General features: G+C 42.8%; 1 protein-coding gene across 1 annotated transcript in view; it reads left to right on the top strand.

The window, feature by feature from the left end:
• The window catches only part of ADAMTS17 (ADAM metallopeptidase with thrombospondin type 1 motif 17), a gene marked incomplete at both ends in the record, with an annotated part of 152857 nt that overhangs the window by 122493 nt on the left and 8706 nt on the right, over positions 1–21658 (top strand). Inside the window, 2 exons of the mRNA XM_082291026.1 lie at positions 10789–10993; positions 15025–15177. Of these exons, the coding sequence (XP_082147152.1) occupies positions 10789–10993; positions 15025–15177 (358 nt within the window). The remainder of the gene's footprint in view (positions 1–10788; positions 10994–15024; positions 15178–21658) is intronic.

Below are 21658 nucleotides of genomic sequence, written 5' to 3'. Positions count from 1 at the left end.
CTGTGTTGTATTAAAAAAAGACATTTCTGGCCAAAATGACAAAAGACAGGAAGGTAACTTAATTTGTTCCGTTTGTTTGCTAACAAAAAAGTTCACTTTTGCTCTGCAGTGATGTTTAGCATTGTAGAGAAGAATAGACACTCCAATTTTGATAGTAGTTAGAATAACACCAGGATCAGGGGTTTGATCCCTGTATGGACCATTCAGTTCAGAGTTTGATTCAATGATCCTTGTGGGTCCCTTCCAACTCAGAATACTCTGTGATAAAATAAATTTCAGATAAAACTGAGCAATACCTTAAAAAACATCTTCAAACCAACCTTCTGGCTCCTGCATCTTGGATAATCAGAAAGCCAGGGAAATGCACCTACAAAGCTAATCCTGCTAGCAGAAACAATGGGGGAAACAGCAAACAGCACACTTCCTTCTCATTAGACCTGCACTCTGATTAAAGTGCCCTGGAACAGAGAAATGCAGTGTCAGGTCATCCATTGATAAGGCTGGTTCAGGTTTCAGTTTCTGTCTGCACTGCCTGTCATTACTGCTGCACAGTATTGGAGCTGTACAGCTTTCAATACTGAAAGGTATAATGAGATACCCTCCTGGTGTGTAAGGAGAGCCAAAATCCCAGTGGCTTCAAGGAAACAACTGTCATTTCCATGACGAAGTTCAGTGAGGCTGGGATTTCTGTCATGTTACTCTCTCAGATTGAAACAAGAAGCATCTGCTTGCGTTGCTGCCCTGGCATGAAGTACTTCTCCCAGACCTTTTGGAAAGCTGTTGGGAGGAGACCAGAGTGAGCCCAGGCAGGTGTATGGAGGGGTTCCAGGTGGTAGAGATGAAGAAAAGCAGCTTAAAAAGTTCTGGAAGACATGGGCAGCTTCTGCCTTTACCAGCTGAGAGCAAGCACAGGAGGTCCTGGCCATGAGGTCTGTCACAGCCCTGAGACCCACAGTGTGCTCAGAGGGATCTCCGTGACCCTGAGCCCCTAGGGAAGTCTCTTGGGTGCCGTTCCACCATGGCATTGCTGCCTGTCCAGGGCAGTGACAGTGGGTGAGGTTAAATCACACAAAACCTCCTGAGAAAGGATTACTCTGCTCTTGTACCCAGCCAGTGTTCCTTTGGGGAATTGTACCCAGCTCTTAATGTTATTCCAAGGTCTCTTTTCTTCTGTGTGAAGTCACCAAGCAGTTTATGGGCACAGTTTAGCACAGTTCTGCTCAGCTGCAATGAGCTCTGGCACAGTGACACTCTCGTTGGTCCATTTTTTTCAGAGCAACGACAGCAGACAGTGAATGTGCTTAGAACCCAAAAAGGCCACAGAATCCTTGCTGATGATCTGATAGACCACACTCCCTCACTCCCTCCGTGTAGACTACGCTTTCACACTTAACATGCTTTTAACTGGAAACATTTTCAGAAGCACATTCTCTGTGCCTCTTTAGAATTTAAATTTCCACTTGCGTTTGCCCACCCAGACATTAGAAATGCATGCTTAGCATATTCTCTGACCAAGAACATCTTAAAGAAACCATTCTCTTTCACCATGTCAATGCTTTTTTTATGAGCCCTGAATTTGTTTTAGGGTTTCAAGTAAAATTATTGTAGCATCTTGTTACAGTAAGGTCCTTTCCCGTTTCCACTCAGACCTAAGCCCTTCACCTGAGTTCAGAAGAAGGAACAATGCTCTCCTTTCTCTATTGAACCTGCTCTGTTTTGTGCATTTTGAACTGCATTTGCACTTAGAATTTAAAAGAATCATCTTTCAGAGTATTTATCTCTAGAGAGGGGTCTTTTGGCCTGCACAGGACTGGGTCAGAGGACACTCAGTCTCTGTTTCACTTTTGGATGGGTTGTGTGATTTTAATTCACTATCCTACACTGTCCCTTTGTTTCCTCTCTTAATCCATGTATAACCTAAATTGCAAACTCTTTGGGATGGGGTGAGATCATATTGTTTGAGAGGAGGGAGAAGCTGTTGCTGTTGAGATTGTAGTAAAAATTAAAAAATAGTTACCCACATTTATAAAGTGATCAGGAGAAAAAAAGGGTATGTTATTAATAACAGTGTCTTTCTTCCAGCACAATCCCAAAGTGCTTTGTAAATTATATATCCCTTTGAACTTCAGCCACCTCTCAGGAGAGCCAAATAATGTAGGGCAGGGGACAGTACTTTCATGAGGCCAAGGAGATTGGAATTCTCCAACTGCAACCTAGCATCTGAGAAAAACAAAGCAGGATTTAAAACTTGATTGGATACACTGACATGTTTTAAAATTAAACGTCAGAGAAGAGAATTTTCTTAAGGGTTTTGTTGAAACTGGCAAAACTAAAAGAATCTTCCATTCTTTATTATTGTTACTCTTTCACCTTTAAAAAAAAATGCCCCTTTTTCTTCCTATTTTATTTTTTATGTGCCTTGACCCTCTTTTTCCATTAAATTCTTTACAGCTTCCTTTCCTGTCCCAACTGCACCCTATTAGCACCTCTTTATTCTAATCCTTTGCCTAGCTCTTTAGATATTTTTTACAAAACCCCGCTGTAACCAGATGGAATCTGGATTCCTGCATGCGGCGCATATGGGTCGCTTCCAGCACGCCGAGCACCAACCCAAATACACCGGCAGAGCCAGCCCTGGGGCTGGCACCAGGCTCAGAAATCACAGATCACATCAGCTGTTTTCACTGAAAACACAGCTCGGCCAGTGGCCACACACTTGACATGCATGGTTGGGTCTGTGGCTATGAAACTGCTCCCCTCCAATGCAGGAAAAGGACCAAACCCACATGAAATTCCCCAACTGTTAGACTTGTAATGGACTGTGTGCAAACGCTGGTGATTTTTCTCCTCTTTGTTGTAAGAGATTTTAGGAGATCAGGGGCCTGCTGAATATTTGGTGTTACATGGATGCTGAACAGCAGCATAAATGCCAGAAATCCCTGGCTGCATCTACAGAAAACCACAGGAGACCTTGAGCCCTTAGTTTTACCGTTTAGGACTTGAAAATATCTCCTGAGCCCAAGGGTTAGTTTTCTGCTACTACCAGCAGCATATCATAGACTCCTTTCTATAAACTGTGTTTTTTCTGCTGGCTCCTTCCCTCACTAGAAGGCTCTCCTTGCTGTTCATGTGAGTCAGAACCTTTTATTTCCAGCCTAAGTTATTCATTGTCATTTCTCAGCCTTTTTTTTGTGCATCAGCTCTGTTCCTTTTCTTACTGAGTATTTTCCCTCCCTTCTTCTCTGCCTTGGGCTATTTGCTGCAGGATACAACAAACCATTGGATCTCTCCGTCCATCATTTTTCTGGGTGAAATCCATTACGTTAACTTCTTATTGCTTTCTTCATGGCTGCATCATATTTGTGGCTTACAGTCATTTGAGATGTTTTCCTCCTCACTTGTTTCAATGTATGACCCTTGCTTTAACACAGAAATGCTTGTTATTGGTCCCTGAGCACTCAGCCTTGCACTGTGTGCTGTTTATTTCCATCCTAGCTGTGTTATTGCAGTACTCAAGGTTATTCAGTTCTTCCTGTATGACATCCTAATCCTCTGAGGCATTGACACTGCTTCTAGGCTTTGTATTGTCAGCATTTTCCCCAATTTTTCAGCAATTTTCTTCTTTTTGTGCCAAGGTCATTAATGAGCATACTAAATTAGATCAAATGCAAGACAGACCTTTCAGGAAGCCCAACTGATCTAAATTCCTTTCAGAGCTGATATTCCTTTGCAGCACTAAAGGTAGATGAGAGGCCAGCTCTCACCTCTCATATGAATTACACAATTATATATCCACGTTTCCTAGCATGTCACCAGTAAGCATTTTCCATGCAGCAAAAGGAGTTCTTCACCAAACAGATTAAATCTACCACATTTCCTTTGTCTGGAAAACCAGTTATTTTAGTCAGAGAAATGCAGCCAATGAGTTTTTGCCTGGAGGAACCCTGTCTTGCATCCTTTTACCACTGTGTCCTTGATTATTGTTGCCCTCCAAATCGGCTCTAAAAGCTGGCACACTGCTGAGGTCAGCTCTGTGGTTACATGGATCACTTCCTTCCTTCTTTCTTCTCTTTCACTTTTCCATCCGTGGGCTGGAATCCAGCAACAAGCTCTCCAAGGGCTCACACACCAGAACAGTGCCCACTGGGGAAAAATCAAGCCAGTTCTAAGAGTCAGTCAAGGCCCCAGTTGGCTCAGCACCTCAAAAACTTGTCCAAAGGCTGGGGAGTGCCAAAATAATGGTGCCTCGGTGTGTTGGTTGATAGTGCCCATTGCTTTGATTCCTGGTCTGATTTAAACTCACGGTGCGTATCCATATGACGCTGCTGACTGAGAGTTCCTCTAGACTTCACTATATCTCTGTGATAGTGCTCTGTTTAACAGCCCAAGAGTACAGAAATCAGAATAATACAGAAATCAGTATGTCTCCCTGATTCTGGGCTGTTTGCACCCCATTTCTATGTGCTCTCATCACAGGTAGATGGGGAGTGAAACAATTACAGATTTATTTTGTGAAGTGGTAGTCTTGCAAATACTAGAATTTGGGGGGAACAATATGATGGAAAACTCTTTGAGAATGTCAGCAAATTACACAAAGAGCTGTATAGAAATTGCACTAAACTGGAGGCATGTGGGTGTTTGTTATCTGAAGGGACTGAGCTGAACATTTAATGGCTCCAAATAGGTCAGTCCTTTCATTTATGCGGTCAGGCTCTTTTGGAGCCTGTACAAATGTTTATCATGCGTAAGGTTCAAACCCTTGTCTGTGCCTTGTGCTGAGAAGTATCTTCGATGTGCCTTGGATTTGGTTACATGAAAAAAAAGAAAAGAAGGAACAGCCGTGGGGAGGGTTTCATTTTAGCCTGGAAATCTGGCATAAATAGTAATGTTAGCACCCTCTGATCCAAGGAGGCACCACGTAAGAGCTCATTTTGAAGTACTTCCCAAAGCTGGATTTGGGATCTCCAGAATCAGCTTGAGCTTAATGAATTTGCCAGGACTGTGCTGGAGCGGCTGGAGCAGGGAGTGCTGCGCTCTGGTGGCAGCTCCTCGGGGACACTGCCTGCAGCAGGGCTCCCACGGGCCTTGCGGGAGCAAAAGCCAAAATTCTGCAGAGCAGAAAGCCTGAGACACTCCTGAGCACCTTTATGAGAGGTGGCTGATGTCCTGCTGTGGGCGTGTCAGATGGTGGTGATCCCCATGCACCAAAGGGAGACAAAAACTCCTGTGCTCCAGGTGGTAGGCAGGTCATCAAGTACCAATCAGTGGCTAATTAGCCACTGAAAGACAGTTTGCTAGTATCTTCCAGCAAATCCAGCAATTCAACTCAATGGAGCAGTTCTGGGAGAGAAGGCTGGGGAACGCAGTGTAGAATGAAAAGTGCTCACTGACTGCTGCTAAATCAATCCAAGATGACTTGCTAGAGCAGGAGCTAATTTGGCATTAATTTTCACATGGAGTCATGAGACAGGTGTCTTAGCTTTGGTGTAAACACCCAGGCTGGCTTACATCATGTTCTTTCCCAGTGCAATGTTTGACTCAACAACCTTGTGGTTGACCATTGCCTTGTTTTAAAATGTTAAATGATCTGTGCTGCTTTGTTTTGGGGCTCTTCAGGCCAAGTGCAGTTCTAACCCACAGAAGAGGATTAGCAGGATAATCTAGCAAAATATTTAATTGTGAAATCCATTCCTCCTGCTGCCTGCTATAATTATCTTCACAGTTTGCATCCTGTGATGGGAGCTGAGAAAAAGGCACTGCTTTTTCTGGAAAGGCAGGAATGGAGCTGAAAACCGGTTGCCCCATTAAAGCTACACCAGCCATGAAGGTGGGTAGGGGAAACTCACTGCGGAGGAGCTCTGAGAGTGCTGAAATTCTGTCTTTTGGTGTAGTGGGGCAGCTGCCAGCAAGCAGGACACCCCCTCACACACCAACCCCACACTGAGCCCTACAAAACCGAGAGATCTGCTCATTTTGGGAAGGTGGAGAGGGAATACAATGGCTTCCATTTAAAAAAAGAATTTCCCAAGGCATATGTAAGTTCTAAAACATTGTTCCATGGCTGATCTTACTGGTGGGAAAAAAAAAAAAAAGCTGTCAAAATGATAATCACTAAAGAAAAAAAGAAACCTGTGTGAGTAAAAGCTGGCAAGTCTGTTAGCAGAATGACTACTGTACTGGAAAATTACTGAGCACTGTTTATAAAAGCAATCAGACAGGAATGTTAGTCTTGGAGTCCTACTTTCGACATCAGCAGCTGTATTATTCTACTAGATTCCTGGTACTTTTCTCCAAAAAAAAAAAAAGCCTTCTAGTGACTGGGTGTGGCACAACCTGTTCCCAAAAGACAAGATTCGCCTGATTGTTTTGAATCCCGTTTAGCAGAGAGGTGGTAGAGAGCTTCAGGAGTGTGTGGGGAGAGGACAATCCAATAGCAGAGTGTGTGTGTTTCATGGAAAACACAATTCCATTTGTAAAGAGAGTTTTCTTCTACATAGTCAAGCATGAGCTTAGTTTGACAGCTCTAAGCAAAGTATATCTGTCAGTTCCACATGACTGATTCTCAGAAATCTTTTCCAATTCTCGGTGCTAAAATTATCCAATGTGAAATCCTGGCCCTGCTGAAAGTTGTTCTGACTTTTGCTTAAATCAGTAGAGCCACAGTTTCAACCGGGTGCCCCAGAAAACTAAGAGTGACTTAGACAGGATTTTGCATCACAAACTGGTGCTAAAGACAACCAGGGCTAACTGGGTATGGAGTTATCCTTGCCTGTACATTAAACTAAAAGGTATTCAATAAAATTTATTGGAAATAGAACCCTCAGATTACAGAGCTTTAGATATGTTTCTGTCACAAGGACTTTTTCAGACTTGTTTTGTAGGAAACTTCCTCTGATGCTTTACTCGACAGTAGTACAGGTTCTGGTTGTAGTTACGAGCCAGCTCTAAAAAAAATAGATTTAATAACAGAAAAAATGTGTTATTGCAAACATGTCTTTGTCTATTACTGTGAAACCAGGGAAATAAATATCATTGTAGTATTGGGAAGGGAACAACAGTATCCTGTAGGTAGTGAGGGGATGTGTGAACATGGCATGTGTAGTTAGTGGAAGAGAACTCACTGTTCTTCTGCAGGGCTCAAGGCAGAAACAACCAGGTGAAATTTAATGGGCTGCAATATCTACCCCAGAAGATGTGATGGCTTTATGTTATAAGAGGCTGCAAATCTCTGAAAAATGACCTCATGTCTTTTGATTGCACTCCCTTACCCCCATCCTTCAGCCTTGATCCATTTTATCTTCCTAACATTTTTTTCCCAAATATTTAGCTACGAGCCCTCATTTGGAGACATTCATCTCCCCTGGGTTTATGGATATAGTGCTGTAGACAACTTCTTTTTCCTAGAAAATGTGGGAGTCTTAGGAAAGTAGGTAGAGTAGATAATTCAAGGTTAATGACCAATCCAGACCATAGAAAGATCAAATGATGAACTGAATCTCCAAAAGATATTTCAAGTTTGCTCCAGGGCCTGCCAGATGAGTGTTGCCAAAGCAGATTAGAAGAACTCCCAAATCCTCAGAAGGGATACTGAGAGGTCAGAGGTTGAGGAAGACTCAGAAGACAAAGATTTAGAGCAGCCCTCTCAGATTGCATGTCCTGCCCATCCCAGCTTTTTGATGCTTTTGAAAATCACACCCTTCTGGGCATATTTTAGCTAGAAAGACAGCCACTGTCTGGGGGAAAATCTCTGCTTAAAAGCTCATCACTTTCTTCCTGAATCTAGCCACCAGCAGGGATCACTTAACTCTTGAATCTTCTGTAGAGGTAAGATTACCAAAAATAATACCAGGGATAAAGCCATCCCTGTGGTTGTGAGAAGGATGAGTGTGTTTGTCACGTAAATCAGTGCTTGTTGGCAAAATGAGAGGCTCTCCAGGGATTCCAGCTGGAGCACTCCCATGGCCCCACAGGAGATAGGTTATAACCTGGGAGGGAAAGACCAAACTGAAAAGAACTCTGGTGTCAAGCAATCCCTAAGATCAGTTTACAGGCTTAAAGTGTAACTGGAAGCCAAATGCTTTCTATGATATACACAGGGCTTAGTGTACAGCAGTTAATTGGCTTAGTTAATAATACAGAGCCAGCCTGGGGTTTGGAGTTACTTTTGACATTGTCATAAAAAAAATACTTACCCTTTTTTAAAAAATCACCCTCTAAGTAGGTCTTATTGTTAAACACACTCAGGTGTGTTCAGAAGGTGTAATGACAGTGTAGAGACAAACATCTGCCTGTGGTGTAATTTAATAGTAACCATAAGGTGATACTATTTGTACATTACATTTTTCTCCCCTGTGTGTATAGTACTTACATATAGTAACTCTGCTAGTATCTTGCTGCAAATTCCTTCCAAAAATTTGAAACTGGCAGGAATTTTCATCTTTAAGCACTTTATCCATGAATCCCTTGTCTTTCCACGTTGGTTGTGAATGTTGTTGAAATACAGTTGCAGTGATCCTGTGTGTTACAGGCACTAAAACAGTATTTTCAGCTGCCTGTGGAGGAGTTTTGGGGGAGCTGTGGGTGTTCAGGGCGCTGCCAGGACTGCACATAAGACTCACCTTTACTTGTTTGCCAGATTGTTTTTACAAGCCATTGATCCAAGCAGATTTCACTGAGAGGGTGAAGTTTTGAGGTCAAAGTGATCAACCCCTTGGTGCCTTTGAAAATAACCTACTTTACTCATATTATTATTATTCAGACATTTAATGTCACTTGTGTCCTGGATGTGAAAGTAAAACCACCAGTCCAAAATAGCCTTTAATTTCTAAGTATTTCAACTGTCACAGGCAGGGCGGAGTGGGCTCTGAGGTTTCAGAGATCCCTTACAGCATTGCCCCACCTGATTTGTAACCACAGGATTGGGATTGGGGGTGGACACAGTGGATGGTGGCTGATGCTGACCACCCCAAAGAAAAAGCTGGAGATTGCGTTTTCACCGCAAATACAACTTTGTATTGGTACCCTGGGTTTCAGCTCTTGCCCTATGCAATCATTCTTCTCCTGATGATGATAACACTTGTTTTTTCTGTGCTAATTTTCTAGTTACACTCTATCATGGCTGTGCTGGTACTGACTAGAAACCACCAAACAGGTAGAAACCAGGTGATTTCTCCCCTCCGCGAGAGCAACAAACAAAAAAATTAAAAAGGAATTTTCCTTCCTGAAAGGAAAGCCATAACCTTGCTTCTTAAGGCATCTTGGAAATAGCTGGCATGCTGTGTGCTGCCCATCCTAAATGCAAGCTCAGAGACAGCCTCTGCCAAGAATGTATTTTTATCTTTCTTCTTTGCTTTCAGCCCCTTTCCCTTTTTCTTTTGCCAGTAGCTGTAGATCACAGTGAGAGCCCAGTGCTGAAGTGAATATTAGCTGAGTGGAGCCTGGACAGAACCCTTTCCCAGCCCTGTGACTCACATTCAGCTCATAAAGCACAGTCATTTCATCCCTTCCAGGCTTTTGTCAAGAGCTTCCTTCACCCAGATGGATAATTCCCTCCACGTTTACTCCAACAGGGTAGAGCCCAGCTGATACCAAGGGGCCCTGGCTATTAATTTTCATGAATACTGATTTCTGCACTTCAGGGCTATTTTTGTCAGCCTTTCAGCCCAGTATTCGATTTCCCAGCTGACATTTTCCCATTCCATAAGAGAAATACCAAGCCCTGGGCCATGGAGATGCACCAAAACTGCAGTCTGAAGAAACAGGTTTGGTGTCTCGCTGGCTGTTTTAGCCAACAGAAATTCACAGATGTGTCAGTCAACTGCTTTAATGCACAGGAACATTTGATCAGGGCCCTGTTCCACAAAAGACAGGTGGCCAGTCTGCCCAGTCCTGTGCAAACCAAATGGCTTCCGCCTTCTCTGTCAGCACAGTCATCAGTGCTGTCACACCAGTCATGGCATTTACAAATTAATTCATGACAGTTGCAGCCGGTGAAGATGTTTCTACAAATGGTGCTGAACTGATTTTCCCCCCTTCAGGAATGGGAAGATAGGAAACAGTTGTTTTGATTCGTTTCAGAGAAGTTACACAATGGCTTCAAAAGAAATGTGGGGAATAAGTTTCTCTGCCTGGGTTACAGGAGCCTCCAGCAGAATGAAATAGTAATTCTCAGCAGACCTGTTTTTGAGAAGTCTTGTTTGGGCCACTTACCATAATAGACAGCCATTGGGTGACAAGTAAAAGATTCATGGTATAGGGATACTAATCTGGATGACAGTCCTAAATAACAGGCTAGAAGGTCAATTGCCTGGTGAGAAAGGCATGAGAGCCTTCCGGTGCTCAGTGACTGCCCAGCTATTGCTCCAGTCCCTCACTCCATCTAGGAATGCCTGTAGTTACAGAGAACGTGCTCCTCACTGACAGATTGCAGGAAGCTAAAGATCGATGCTGCTTGTCTTCTAGAAAAAACGTCCTTCCCTCCATCCCTCCTCCTTCAGATCCTTCTTAGACATTTTATTCACTGCCTTGTAGTCCTGCTCTGGTGCTTCCAGCAGTTGCTGCAGTCAGTGGAGCTGGAAGTCAGAAGGGAATATTCACTTGCATACTGACACACCAGCTTTACACACTTCAGCTCCCAAAGAGGATCAGTGAGCTCAGGGTGATGACAACACAGCACCATCAAAGCACCCACAAATCCAGGAAGACCTGCCCATTTCTCACTGGGTTTAAATGAAGCATAATGTTTTATCCCAACAGTTTGCTAACATTTATCGTCTGGCTCCTTCCCAGGTGGGTGACTGGCCATTGGAGTCCCTGCTCTGCCACCTGTGAGAAGGGTGTCCAGCACCGGGAGGTCACTTGTGTTTACCAGCTGCAGAACGGCACCTATGTCAACACCAGGGATCTTTACTGCCTGGGCAACAAACCAGCCATGGTGCAGAGCTGTGAGGGACGGGACTGCCTGTCCATCTGGGAAGCATCAGAGTGGTCAAAGGTAGGAACTTCACCCAAGGAAGAAGCCAGACTGCTCAGAGCTCTGGATGCATTGGCCTTAATCCATGGTTCTCATGGTCAGCATCCTCGCAGCACTGGAGCACTGGGCAGGACTCTCATCTGTTGAGATGAGCAGTGAGGAGCTGAGGTTTGGTTTCCAGACTAGATGAATTAGTAAGACAGGGTTTAGATATGCTCTAGTGACTATATCTTTCCATCTGAAAACTGACCAAGAAGGAAAAATGTTTCACTGACCTGAGGCCAGAAGTGTAGTAACCCAGTAGGGCTTCTGGCTTCATTTAAATGTGGTATGAACAAATACCAGGCTTATCAAGCATGTGCATGTTACCGAGAATGTACAGTCTTTGGGCCCTATCCAGCCTTATTTTGTGTAATTCCAAGAACGTGAAAAAGCTGGTTATACTTTGTATAAAAGGTGCATCTCCGAGTAGTTGCAGAGTTAAGAAATTTTTCCCAAGAGTTACAAATGCATTTCTGATGTAAATAATGTGTGGCCTAGACAGGTACCCTGTGTTTTGTTTAGCAGCAGAGTGATCTGGGAATGTGCCTGCAGTTCATGACTAGGACTCAGCTAGTACAGGGCAACTTTGTCTGAACCCTGTGAGTAACAGTCCTTACAGGATGCCTATGCTCACTTTGATATTGTATTTGTTAGGCTCACCTGAGTGATGAGATCCTTTCACTCTGGGTGCAGGGTTGCAGCTCTACCAGCCTCATTCCAGCCTGGCTGTCCAGGAACAGCCCTTTCTGTGGGAAGAATTCCTCATTATTCACCTCTATTTGAAACAGGGAGCTCCTGTTCAAAACGTTGTCAAAGAGCTTTTGCTAAATATTATTGTTAGACATGTGCTTAGAAGTCACAGAAGCTCAGGATAGGAAAGATCCTAAGGAACAGTGTCTCCTCACAAACACAATGGGATTTCATTGTGCACCTCCTGGACCGGAAATCTTAGTTTGGCAAGAGAGATGATGGTTAAGTGAGAGCAGTGTTCCCTTTCAGTGGGGTGCTGGATCTGTTCACTGGTGCATGAGTTCTTTCACTACAAAAGATGTGCAGAAACACGTAGTAAGTTTTCTGATAGGTCTTCTGTGTGTCGTTCCCCTTTCAGATGATGCCCACTTTATTTCTTATAGCTAAACCAGCTGAACTGTTTATAGCTGAGATTAGGGTGCAATTCCTACCTGGTTTACATGTGGATTTTTTACTTGAGTCTTTTGTTAACAATCCCTGGTACTTCTCTCTCCCTTTTATGAGAGTAAGTCAAGTTACGGATCAGTGGAAATCTTCCATATCCGTGACCATGTAACTCCTTTGCAAATACACAGCATTTTTAGATAATTTTTTCAATAGCTGGTTTACTTTTCCTTTGATACATTTATTTACTTTTGTTGCATCTGCAACTGTGCACTTGTGATTTTAAATTTGTTATTCTGGCCCATTTCTGCTGTTATGAAGCACAGTTGACTCCAGGACATGTTTGATGCTCTGCCAGTGTGAACCCTTCTCACACCTAGGACTTTCTTCAGTGGTAATCACTTTATTGCTTAGCATTTTAATCTCATGTTGTGGAATAAATATCCCTGTAATTGTATCATTTTATCAATCAATTTTCTGATCTATTTTTTTTAACTTCTTCCTTATACAACACAGTTGACTGCACTGATGTCTGGTCCCTGGTCAAAAATGTGTGTTTTCACAGTAAATTCCAATGCAATCTTCATTGTGGAAAAAATTAAGTTCCCCTTGTATTGCCAAACACTTGAGATTGTTTTGGACAAAGTACCGTTCAACCCATTTTGAATGATAAAAATAGAGACTGTCAGGAGAAGGTGAATGTTTCTACTGTTAGAGAGCTAGAGTGAAAAAAAATATGGATTTCCTTCAGATAAAGGAGTTGTGTCTTAACTGCAAGTTGTGTTGCTCCATTGCAAAGCCTCATGGGATTTGCCAAAGTAATTTGTTAATAATATAAGACTTAATGACCTCAAGTGGACACACAGAAAATGGGCATATTAATTTGTGGACTCACTTTAAAAATCTATATATTAAGAAATTCTTCATGAAAACAGATAACTTGAGGAAAGGAAAAAAACTCCTTAAGAGGGTGATTTATATATGACCACCAAAGATTTGTTGGAAACCTTCTTGTTCATGCTGTTTTGTCTAGGAAAGTATATGCAGTATTAATCTGTGAATGACTTAAAAGCTGTGGGAAGAACAAACAGTTGGTGTTTTTCCCAGACTTGCTTGTAAAACCCACCTAGAGATTTCTCCTACTGTGAAAAATACTCCCACTTCAGCTTGATTTACTTCGAGTAAATTGGACCGTTACAAAGATTTTTATATATTGTGCTTTGTAGTCTGAGATGAACGAGTGCAACCTTGAGGAGTCCAGCCTGGGGCCTGAGGAAAATGATACATAGTTTGGGAAAGTCTATCCAACTTGGGGCAAATTCATGGCTTTAAGGTACCATTTAGGGAGCTCCAGCCTGGGATCTCTGGCAAGCCTTGCGCTCTGAGCAGTCCAGCAAAGCATTTTGTGGAATTCTGCAAAGCTGGGAAGAATTCACCCCCGTGTCTTGCACAGCTATACATTGTGCTCCTTACAAAGATGTTACATCCGTAAGGGGGTCACGCCATGAGCAGCCCACAGTAAATTAAGTGGAAGGTTTCCCAGATTTTCAAGAAGTCACTTTGTAGTGCTGTGAAGTATTTAAAGGCATGTCTATTTGCTTGCCAGCTCATAAACGCTTGTCATTCACGTCCTTAACAAGGCCAGCAGGTCAGAACTGCCTGGATTGTGTTTTTAAGACAGTTAGACAGGCATGCTGAGATTTGTCCATTTGATGTAATTTATATCAAGCTGATGCTTGTATCCAGCATAGACCCCCTGGATGGAGAAGCTTCTTGGAACACGTTCAAAAGACCTCACAGAATATCTCATATCTTCACTATTTATTCAGTGTCACATCAACTGTCTTTTCCCTGCTGGCCCCCTGAAGGGGAGAACTTGACGTGCCAGAGGAGGTTAGTTTTTATCTCAGCTGGTACATAGATCATTTTTCCACCCACCTGTCCCCAGTGGCTCTGCAAGACAATTTCTCACTCTTAACCACTGCAGTGGCGTGAGAATGAGGAGCAGGCAGACTGGCTGTGCTCAGGGCTCATGACAAGAACTCAGGTGGCCGTGACAGCAGACCTGGTGCTCTATGACCAAACTGGTTATTGAAAACAGAAATTTGGATTCAGTTCATGCCAGTGTCCTTTTCCCACCTTATACAGCCAAGAAAATCAAGACAAATTCTCCATTAAACAAGAATTTCCAACCATTGGCAAAGATAACAAGTGAGTGGCCGGATATCCCTGCTCTTTAGGTGCTAATTCCATAGAGCCCAGGCACAAAACCAGTTGTGGATAATTTGTGCTCACACAGTAAATGTCTGTTAAGAGTTTTTCAGAATTAGGATAGCAATGAGCATTTGGCAAATCAAAAAGTGAAGGTGATGTGTGTGTTTCACATTAGAACATGTGTGAGAACTGTGACTTTGCCATGATATTTACAAACTGTGCTACAGAAACATGTTTGTAACAGTGGTCTCATGCTACTGTCATTTAAAATTGCATTTAACACCTCATGCTGTATCTCATGATACATGAAGGGATGTGGCAGTTCTGTATAGATCTGAGTGTGTCCATCTTCAGCATGAATGAGGAGCTCTTCAACACAAGATTTAGTGGCATCAGTTCTAGCAAAAAGCCAGCTAGCATTTTTCAAAGAAGGTTGATTTTCAGAATTGCCATTTTTCATAAGTAAAGTATTTTGCAAGCAGTCATCATGCTTTTCAAATTACTCATGTATGAGTGGCTTAGATTATTGTAATAAAATCTTACGGATTACAATTTTCCTCAGTGTTCATAACCCCAGCTTTTCCTCTGAGCCGTGTTACCAACATAAAAGCTATCATTTCTAAGTACCATGTAACAAAAACCAAACCCCTGGTTTTTTGCAGTGCTCAGCAGACTGTGGCAGGGGAATTCAGAAAAGAACAGTGACGTGCACAAACTCCCAAGGCAAATGTGATGCAGCCACCAGGCCGAGAGATGAGGAGGAGTGCGAGGATCACACAGGCTGTTATGAATGGAAAACAGGAGACTGGTCCAAGGTAACAGCGAATACTTCGTGGTGTTTTCTTTCTGAGAATGAAGATGCTCAGGGTGCTGAGCTCCCATGTGCTGTCTGCATTAATTTGCAGTTTAAATATTTAGGAAACAAAGGTTTAATTGGTTTTCAGGGTAGTCTGGGACCTACACCTAGTCCAGTCCTAGACTCATTCCAGCCACCTGAAATAAAAGAAAGGCTTGAGTTTAAAGGCAGAGTCAAAACCATCAGTCCCTTCCTCAGGGCTGGAGCTTACCTTCACTTAGGCCTGTCTGAACTTTGTTTCTCCAGTGACATCAGTGGAATTAATTCCTGAATGCAGTGGATTAAACCAGAGCAGTCTGCTCTGCATTTGCATTCTGATCTTAAAGTAATATGAGGTTTTGCTTGGGAAGGAGACCTGGCAGTGTGAGAAACTCAACCCTTGCCAGTGTTGTTCAGAAAGCATCCTTTACATTACTGACTTTGTGTTTGCATAAGGGACTAAAATTTCCCAGCAATATTATATTCAAGTTTGGTTTTATCTTATCTTTCTAACTGTGCTGTTCTTTAAACAGAAAACCTACTTTTTTTCTGGAATGTACGGCATGTGCAGAAACCACTGGGATACAGTAGTTGCACTTTGCTTTCCAAAAACCCAAACTCCAGCAAGCAAAATCCAGTGAAGCAGAGGCCCAGGATGGGCAAATTGGCTTATCTGTGATTGCATTTTTTTTTGGAATTACAATTTTGTGTATGCCCTGTCATAAATACATGCATTTAATGGTGTCAGTGCTGGAGAATGCAGGAAGAACCTGCCACATACAGAGTGTCTGTATTTGTGCTGAGCCAGGAATTTATGTCACAAGATGTTTACAGTATTGAACATTATTTTATTCATAACCTGGCACTCTAAAGTCTGTGCAAGCTGGCCAAAACAAACAGTCCCCATGTGTTAACAGGTGAAATAACATTATTTATTTAGTTATTTATTTGTGGAATACTAAAACATTTTGGCATGCAAACAGGATTCTCTTGATAGGGAGGAATATGAAATAATTGTGTATTCACCGATTACATGGATTGGAAGTTCATTGTTGTGTGAACAGGTCCAATCTGATAAAGATGTTGGCTCACTGCTGGGAGGGCTGCAATCCTACATGGGTCACAGTAAACAGTGTTGTTGATGGGTTTAGTGTCTGCATGTGAGCAGGGCAGGATCAGTGCAAAATCTCTTGTTATTTGTGATTCTTAACTCAGTAGCAGGATCATCCATGTGCAGGAGGGCGCAAAAGCTTGTGTGCTGCATATGTGGCCTGCTTCTGTCTTCAGGGAGCTTGTGCCAGTGCTCTGCTTCCCAGGAATTTCACCCTGTGTGAGTCCAGCAGGATGTTCTTGGACTTAGATTGGGTTTATAATGAGCATTTAAAATTCTAGACATATTGGTTAATTCTGACTGGACACTTAGGTCACACAATTAGATTCTTACTCCCTGAGCAGAGGGGTAGAGATTGCTAGACAAGGGTAGGTGCAATTCTTAGAAGAAAATGTATTGTTCCAGAAACCCAGATAGCTGAAATGTTTGGTGTGGAATTCAATTCTTCACAAATCCTGAGTGAAGGATTTTCATCATGAGGATCCAGAAGCTTTAATACAGGGCTTGGACTTAGGAGGGGAGCCTTTACAGCTATCAGCAACTCTGGCTTAAAACAGTTCCTCCTTTAAGGAGAAACACAATGTCTGTACCCATTAGATTATAGTGAACTCTTCGAAATTCATTCTTCCAGGGCAAAATTCCACTGTAAAACATTTGTTCCCAACCCTTTAAAAGTCACTGTGAGAGAGCTTTGTGCTGACTAAGATGGAAACTTTTTCCATTAATACAGTTTGATCTCAGAACAAGCAACAACTTTATGCGATTAATGTGTTGTGCATTTGTTGCTTATTGTTGAGAACCATCAGGGAAGCACTATTTAACTAACAGTGGTAATTATCACAGATTAAAATAATGGGCTTTGATGCTTTATGTGCAAACAGCTTGCCTGGTGACTTGGCCTCTGATCCTTAATTTCCCAAACCAAGATCCTCTTTGAAGATGCTGGGAAGTCATGTAAGAGAGGGGGAACACCTCATTTTAGAAGTCAAATCCAGATACAACTTGTAAGCAGAGCAGGCTGTTTGGGTGGTATGACAGTGTTATTTTTGTGTTAGTAGTGGCAGTATTTTTAGAATACACGGATTCCATGTATGAGATGGATCAGCTCACTAAGGAGCTCCCAGCAGCATTAAAACCTCCACACCTACCCCAGACAAGTTGTGATTTTAAGTTCTCAGCCCCAGTGTAGAAGAGGTGAGGGCTGAAAACAAGGCCATGCTGGTCTGAGACCTGCACCCACCAGCCAAACCTCATCCACTGGCCTTAGCAACAGCTCTGTAGCTGTTTCCCATGCTTGAAAGAGGAGGGATTTTATCCCATTTTCTGTCAGGTTTATTTGCAGCTGGTCCTTGCTGTGTCCTGTAGCTGTGGAAAGCATTTGGAGCTAACTGAGCAGATTCAGCAACACAGTCCTGGCTGTCATGTTTGTATATTCTTAATATATTTGCAGCATGTTTCAAGTGTTGCACAAGGAACTGATATATCCAGTTCACTTTGCAAGCACATAAGGCCAGGTTTGTAAAGTTATTTTAAATGGCTCTGAGTTTGCCTTTGTTAGCCCAGTGCTTGATTAACAGACTGTACTGGAAGTCTAAGGACAGAGAATTGTTCTGTTACTAGACCTCCATTACCACTGCTACTAAGCTTGCAGCTTCTCTGCACTGCTGCCACTTCTTTTTTAAACCTGTTATCTTAAAGGGATATAATTATTTTTAGCATTTAACTCAGCATTGGTGTTACAAGTTTAGTAACTAAACTGTTCCTGGCCCCAGAGTCTTCAAACCTAATAGAAAGATGAATTGCACAGTGTAAGACCCACTGAAGTTAACACTGAAGGTGTTAACTTGAAATAATTTTTTATTTTTGCCTGGATTCTTCAGAATTGCAATTCATTATATCATCCTTTTTTATACATGATGCAATATACAAAAGGGAGTCCAAGCCTTCTCCCATTCAGTCGTTTCTTCCAAGAGGAAATTCCACATCCAGTTTGCATTCAGTTAAAGAAACAAACATCTCATATACTCGTTCTACTTTCAAATAGTTCCTCCTTGTTTGAAATCCGAGCTCTTAAATGTTCTAGCGCTGGAAGCATTTTTACATTTTTGTTGTAGTTGTGCTGGTCAGAGGAACAAACACAGGTTGCTCAGTTTCCCAACACTTGCCTCAGACTCCCAGACTGCTGAAAATGTGCCTCTTGATGCTTTAGCAAGACAGTAGTTCATTCTTTCATGATGAATTATATTTTTGCTGACAAACTTTACATCGAGGATTACATTCCTGTGAGGAGCGCGGGCAGCCCATGAACAGAGCATGTCTTTATGTGTGTGGCTCTTTGGGGAGCTGAGCAGGACACACAGCCCAGCTCCACACCATTCCCTGCTCCAGGCTGCACTGGAAGGAGCAGCTGCAGGACTTGGACTTCACATTGGAGTCACTGGAAACATGTCCCAGATGATGCGGGGGAGCTGGAGGTGTTGGCGAGCTCTGGTGGTGACACAGATCTTGTGCTTGAAGGTGAGCAGCTCCAGGGGCTGCTTTTTAGCCACCCAAGGCTCCCCCCCTGTCCTCAGGTCTCTCCCCTTCTGCTTCAGCAGTAATGTGGCAGGAAAAGATGGCCCAGGGCAGACCTTATTGCTCTCCACAACCAACTCAAAGCAGGTTGTGTTGAGGTGAGGGTCAGACTCTTCTCCCAGACAACCAGAGATAGGACAAGGGAGGTTCAGGTTGGATATTAGGAAGATACTAATCACTGAAAGAGTGGTTAAGCATTGGAACAGGCTCCCCAGGGAAGTGGTGGAGTCACCATCCCTGGAAATGTTCAAAAAACAAGCAGATGTGGCACTCGGTGCTGTGGTTTAGTGGGCAAGGTGTTGTTTGGTCAGAGGTTGTACTTGAGCTTGGAGGTCTTTTCCAACCTTAGTAATTCTTTAACTCTCTGCAGGCCAAGGCTATATTTTTTGAGTTCCTTTCCTCCAGTTGTCCTTTGGACTCTTCTAAGGTATGATTGAGGAGGCAAAGTTATATAGCAGGAGCAATTCTCCACAAGATTTTTATGTTTTGTTTTGTTTTTTTTATTTCCAGTTTTACTTAATTGTTTCTCTATTTTATGTGCTTCAAATTCTGTCCTGACTGAAGTTCTGTTATTTGGAGCCAATAGCACAGAATGGTTCAGGGCTCCCAGTTTCTTTTTTTTGACTATTCTCCATTTCACTGGTGTTATATCAAGGAAGGTGGAATTACAAGCCAGATACACAATCTCCATCATTAGCTCTGACTTTCACAAGGGGCATTTTCAGCTCTGTGCGTGGAAGTTTAAGTATGCAACTTCTGTCCCTCAGGCAACAATTTAGCTCATTAACCTATTATATTACCTGGCCCAGTGAAAAAAATTTTACAAGAAGAAAGACACATAGAGGCCTTGTAGCATGTTGGCTTTGCTGTATTTTTTTCTTTGCAGTTACAGTAGGTGCTCTGTAAATACTAAGGCCTGTATTAATCTCAGATAACCCAATGTAAATCCAGGGTAACTGTCTTTCATTCTTCCCTACAAGCTACTGGCCATGGGCCAAGGATCTCACTCAGCACAGTGGGTCAGGTATCAGTCTCTCTTACATTAGGGTAAACCCAAATTAATTCAGGCACTTGAGTTAATGCAGGTTTATGCCAATGCCATGCAGAGCAGGATCTGACCTAAGGGACTGTGCAGAATCTTTGGGTCTTGGGTAGGAACCATCACAGATTCATGCTCTCAGGAGAAAGGAAATACATGACACGTCAAGCTGGGCTTGAACTGGCAGAGAAAGTAGGGGAAAAATCTGTTTCTGCCACTTCACATCTTGTATAACCACCTGGCACAGCTTTCACTGGATTCAGAAAGATTGTACACTCCAGGAACTGGAAAGCACGAGTAAGGACCAGCTTGGCAAAGTGTAATGTTAAACAGTACTCTTGTTGCCAAATAGTGTCAATAGTGATAAAGCACATGTGAAAATCACCTGTAGCCACCTGCCCTCCCTGAGCATCAAGAGTTGCCAACTCCTTTACAGCATTTGCTGAGCCTGTGAAATGCTGTCAATGGGTTCTCATCCCAGGAGAATATTAACAGTAGGGAGGAAAAAAAAAAATCTAATTTTCTATAAGAAAAATACTGGCTTTGTGCCAGACATTGAGGTGCTTCTCACTGAAGATCAGCCGTCATTCATCACAGTGGGTGGTAACAAGGATTTGTAATTGCAAATTAATTGTTTTGGCAGGATTACAGTAGGTCTTATTCTCTGGGAGATAAACCCCCAGCCTTGCAATACACCAAAAAACATGTTGGTTTTGGGGGTTTTTTGCCAAAAATACTCTATGATCTCCCAGTGCCAGGAAGGCATATTTTCCAAGCTCCAAATGATTGGGAACATCAACAAAATCCTCTGTGTGCCTGACTTTTAATGATTAATTCATATTGCATAATAAGAAGAGTAAATCAATGACAGCTGTGGTTTGAGAGGTGTATTCAAAGCTGTTATAAATAGAGAAGCAAAACTACCCTTTGTTCTAACATTCATTACAAATTCATGTCTTGACCCGACATCTGTTTATGATAAGCTATGGACAACTTGTTAATTCTTCATAAAGGTCAGAATTCATCTTCTTCTATCTTGGAGAAAATAACTTTTCTTATTGGATTGAGAAGAAACTCTACAGGAGGGGTGGTAGCTTAAAACTGCAGTGGCACGTCAGAGCTGACATGAACAACTTCATGATTTATGGCTCCTCACATGCCTTCAGCACCACTGGAAGGTTGACCACAGGCCTCACTGATGCGCATCAGTTGTTCTCCAGAAGGTGACAGAGCTGGGTGGGACAGGAGAGCATCCAACGAGCTTTAGTTGTCAATTTCCCAGCTTCTGTGGTCCTAAACATGGCCAGGAGCCAGAGCATCTGTCCTAAACCTAAGTCCTGCCACACAGACTGCTCTGAATTGTGGTTCCCTGTGGTTTGTGGCTCTAGCACACGATCACTGATGCGCAAACCAGAGCCTTTCTTGCCAACAGCTAAATCTCAAAACACCCCTTGCTACAGGAGATGTGAAGAAATGGCCCATAATTGGTTTTACCAGCCAGGGACACTCTTGAATTTGAACAGGGTTGGTTCAGTAAGATGAATCCCACCCTCTTCCTTTTGATTGTCTGTCCCCACATCTGTGGAATGTCTTTAGCTGTGGGCAGAGGTGTACATGTTGCATAATGGGACTAGAACAAGGTTGAGCCTGTACCTAGGCTTGGGCTAAGAGCCAGCCCCAGTGGATGCAGCTCTAGTTGGGAACTAGGCATGGAAAGGGAACAGATGTTGACTGCAA

Source organism: Coloeus monedula (assembly GCF_965178545.1).
Source record: "Coloeus monedula genome assembly, chromosome: 14".
In the NCBI taxonomy this organism is placed as follows: domain Eukaryota; kingdom Metazoa; phylum Chordata; class Aves; order Passeriformes; family Corvidae; genus Coloeus; species Coloeus monedula.
Note: the sequence above shows the minus strand (reverse complement) of the source record. Positions and strands in the feature narration are given on the sequence as shown.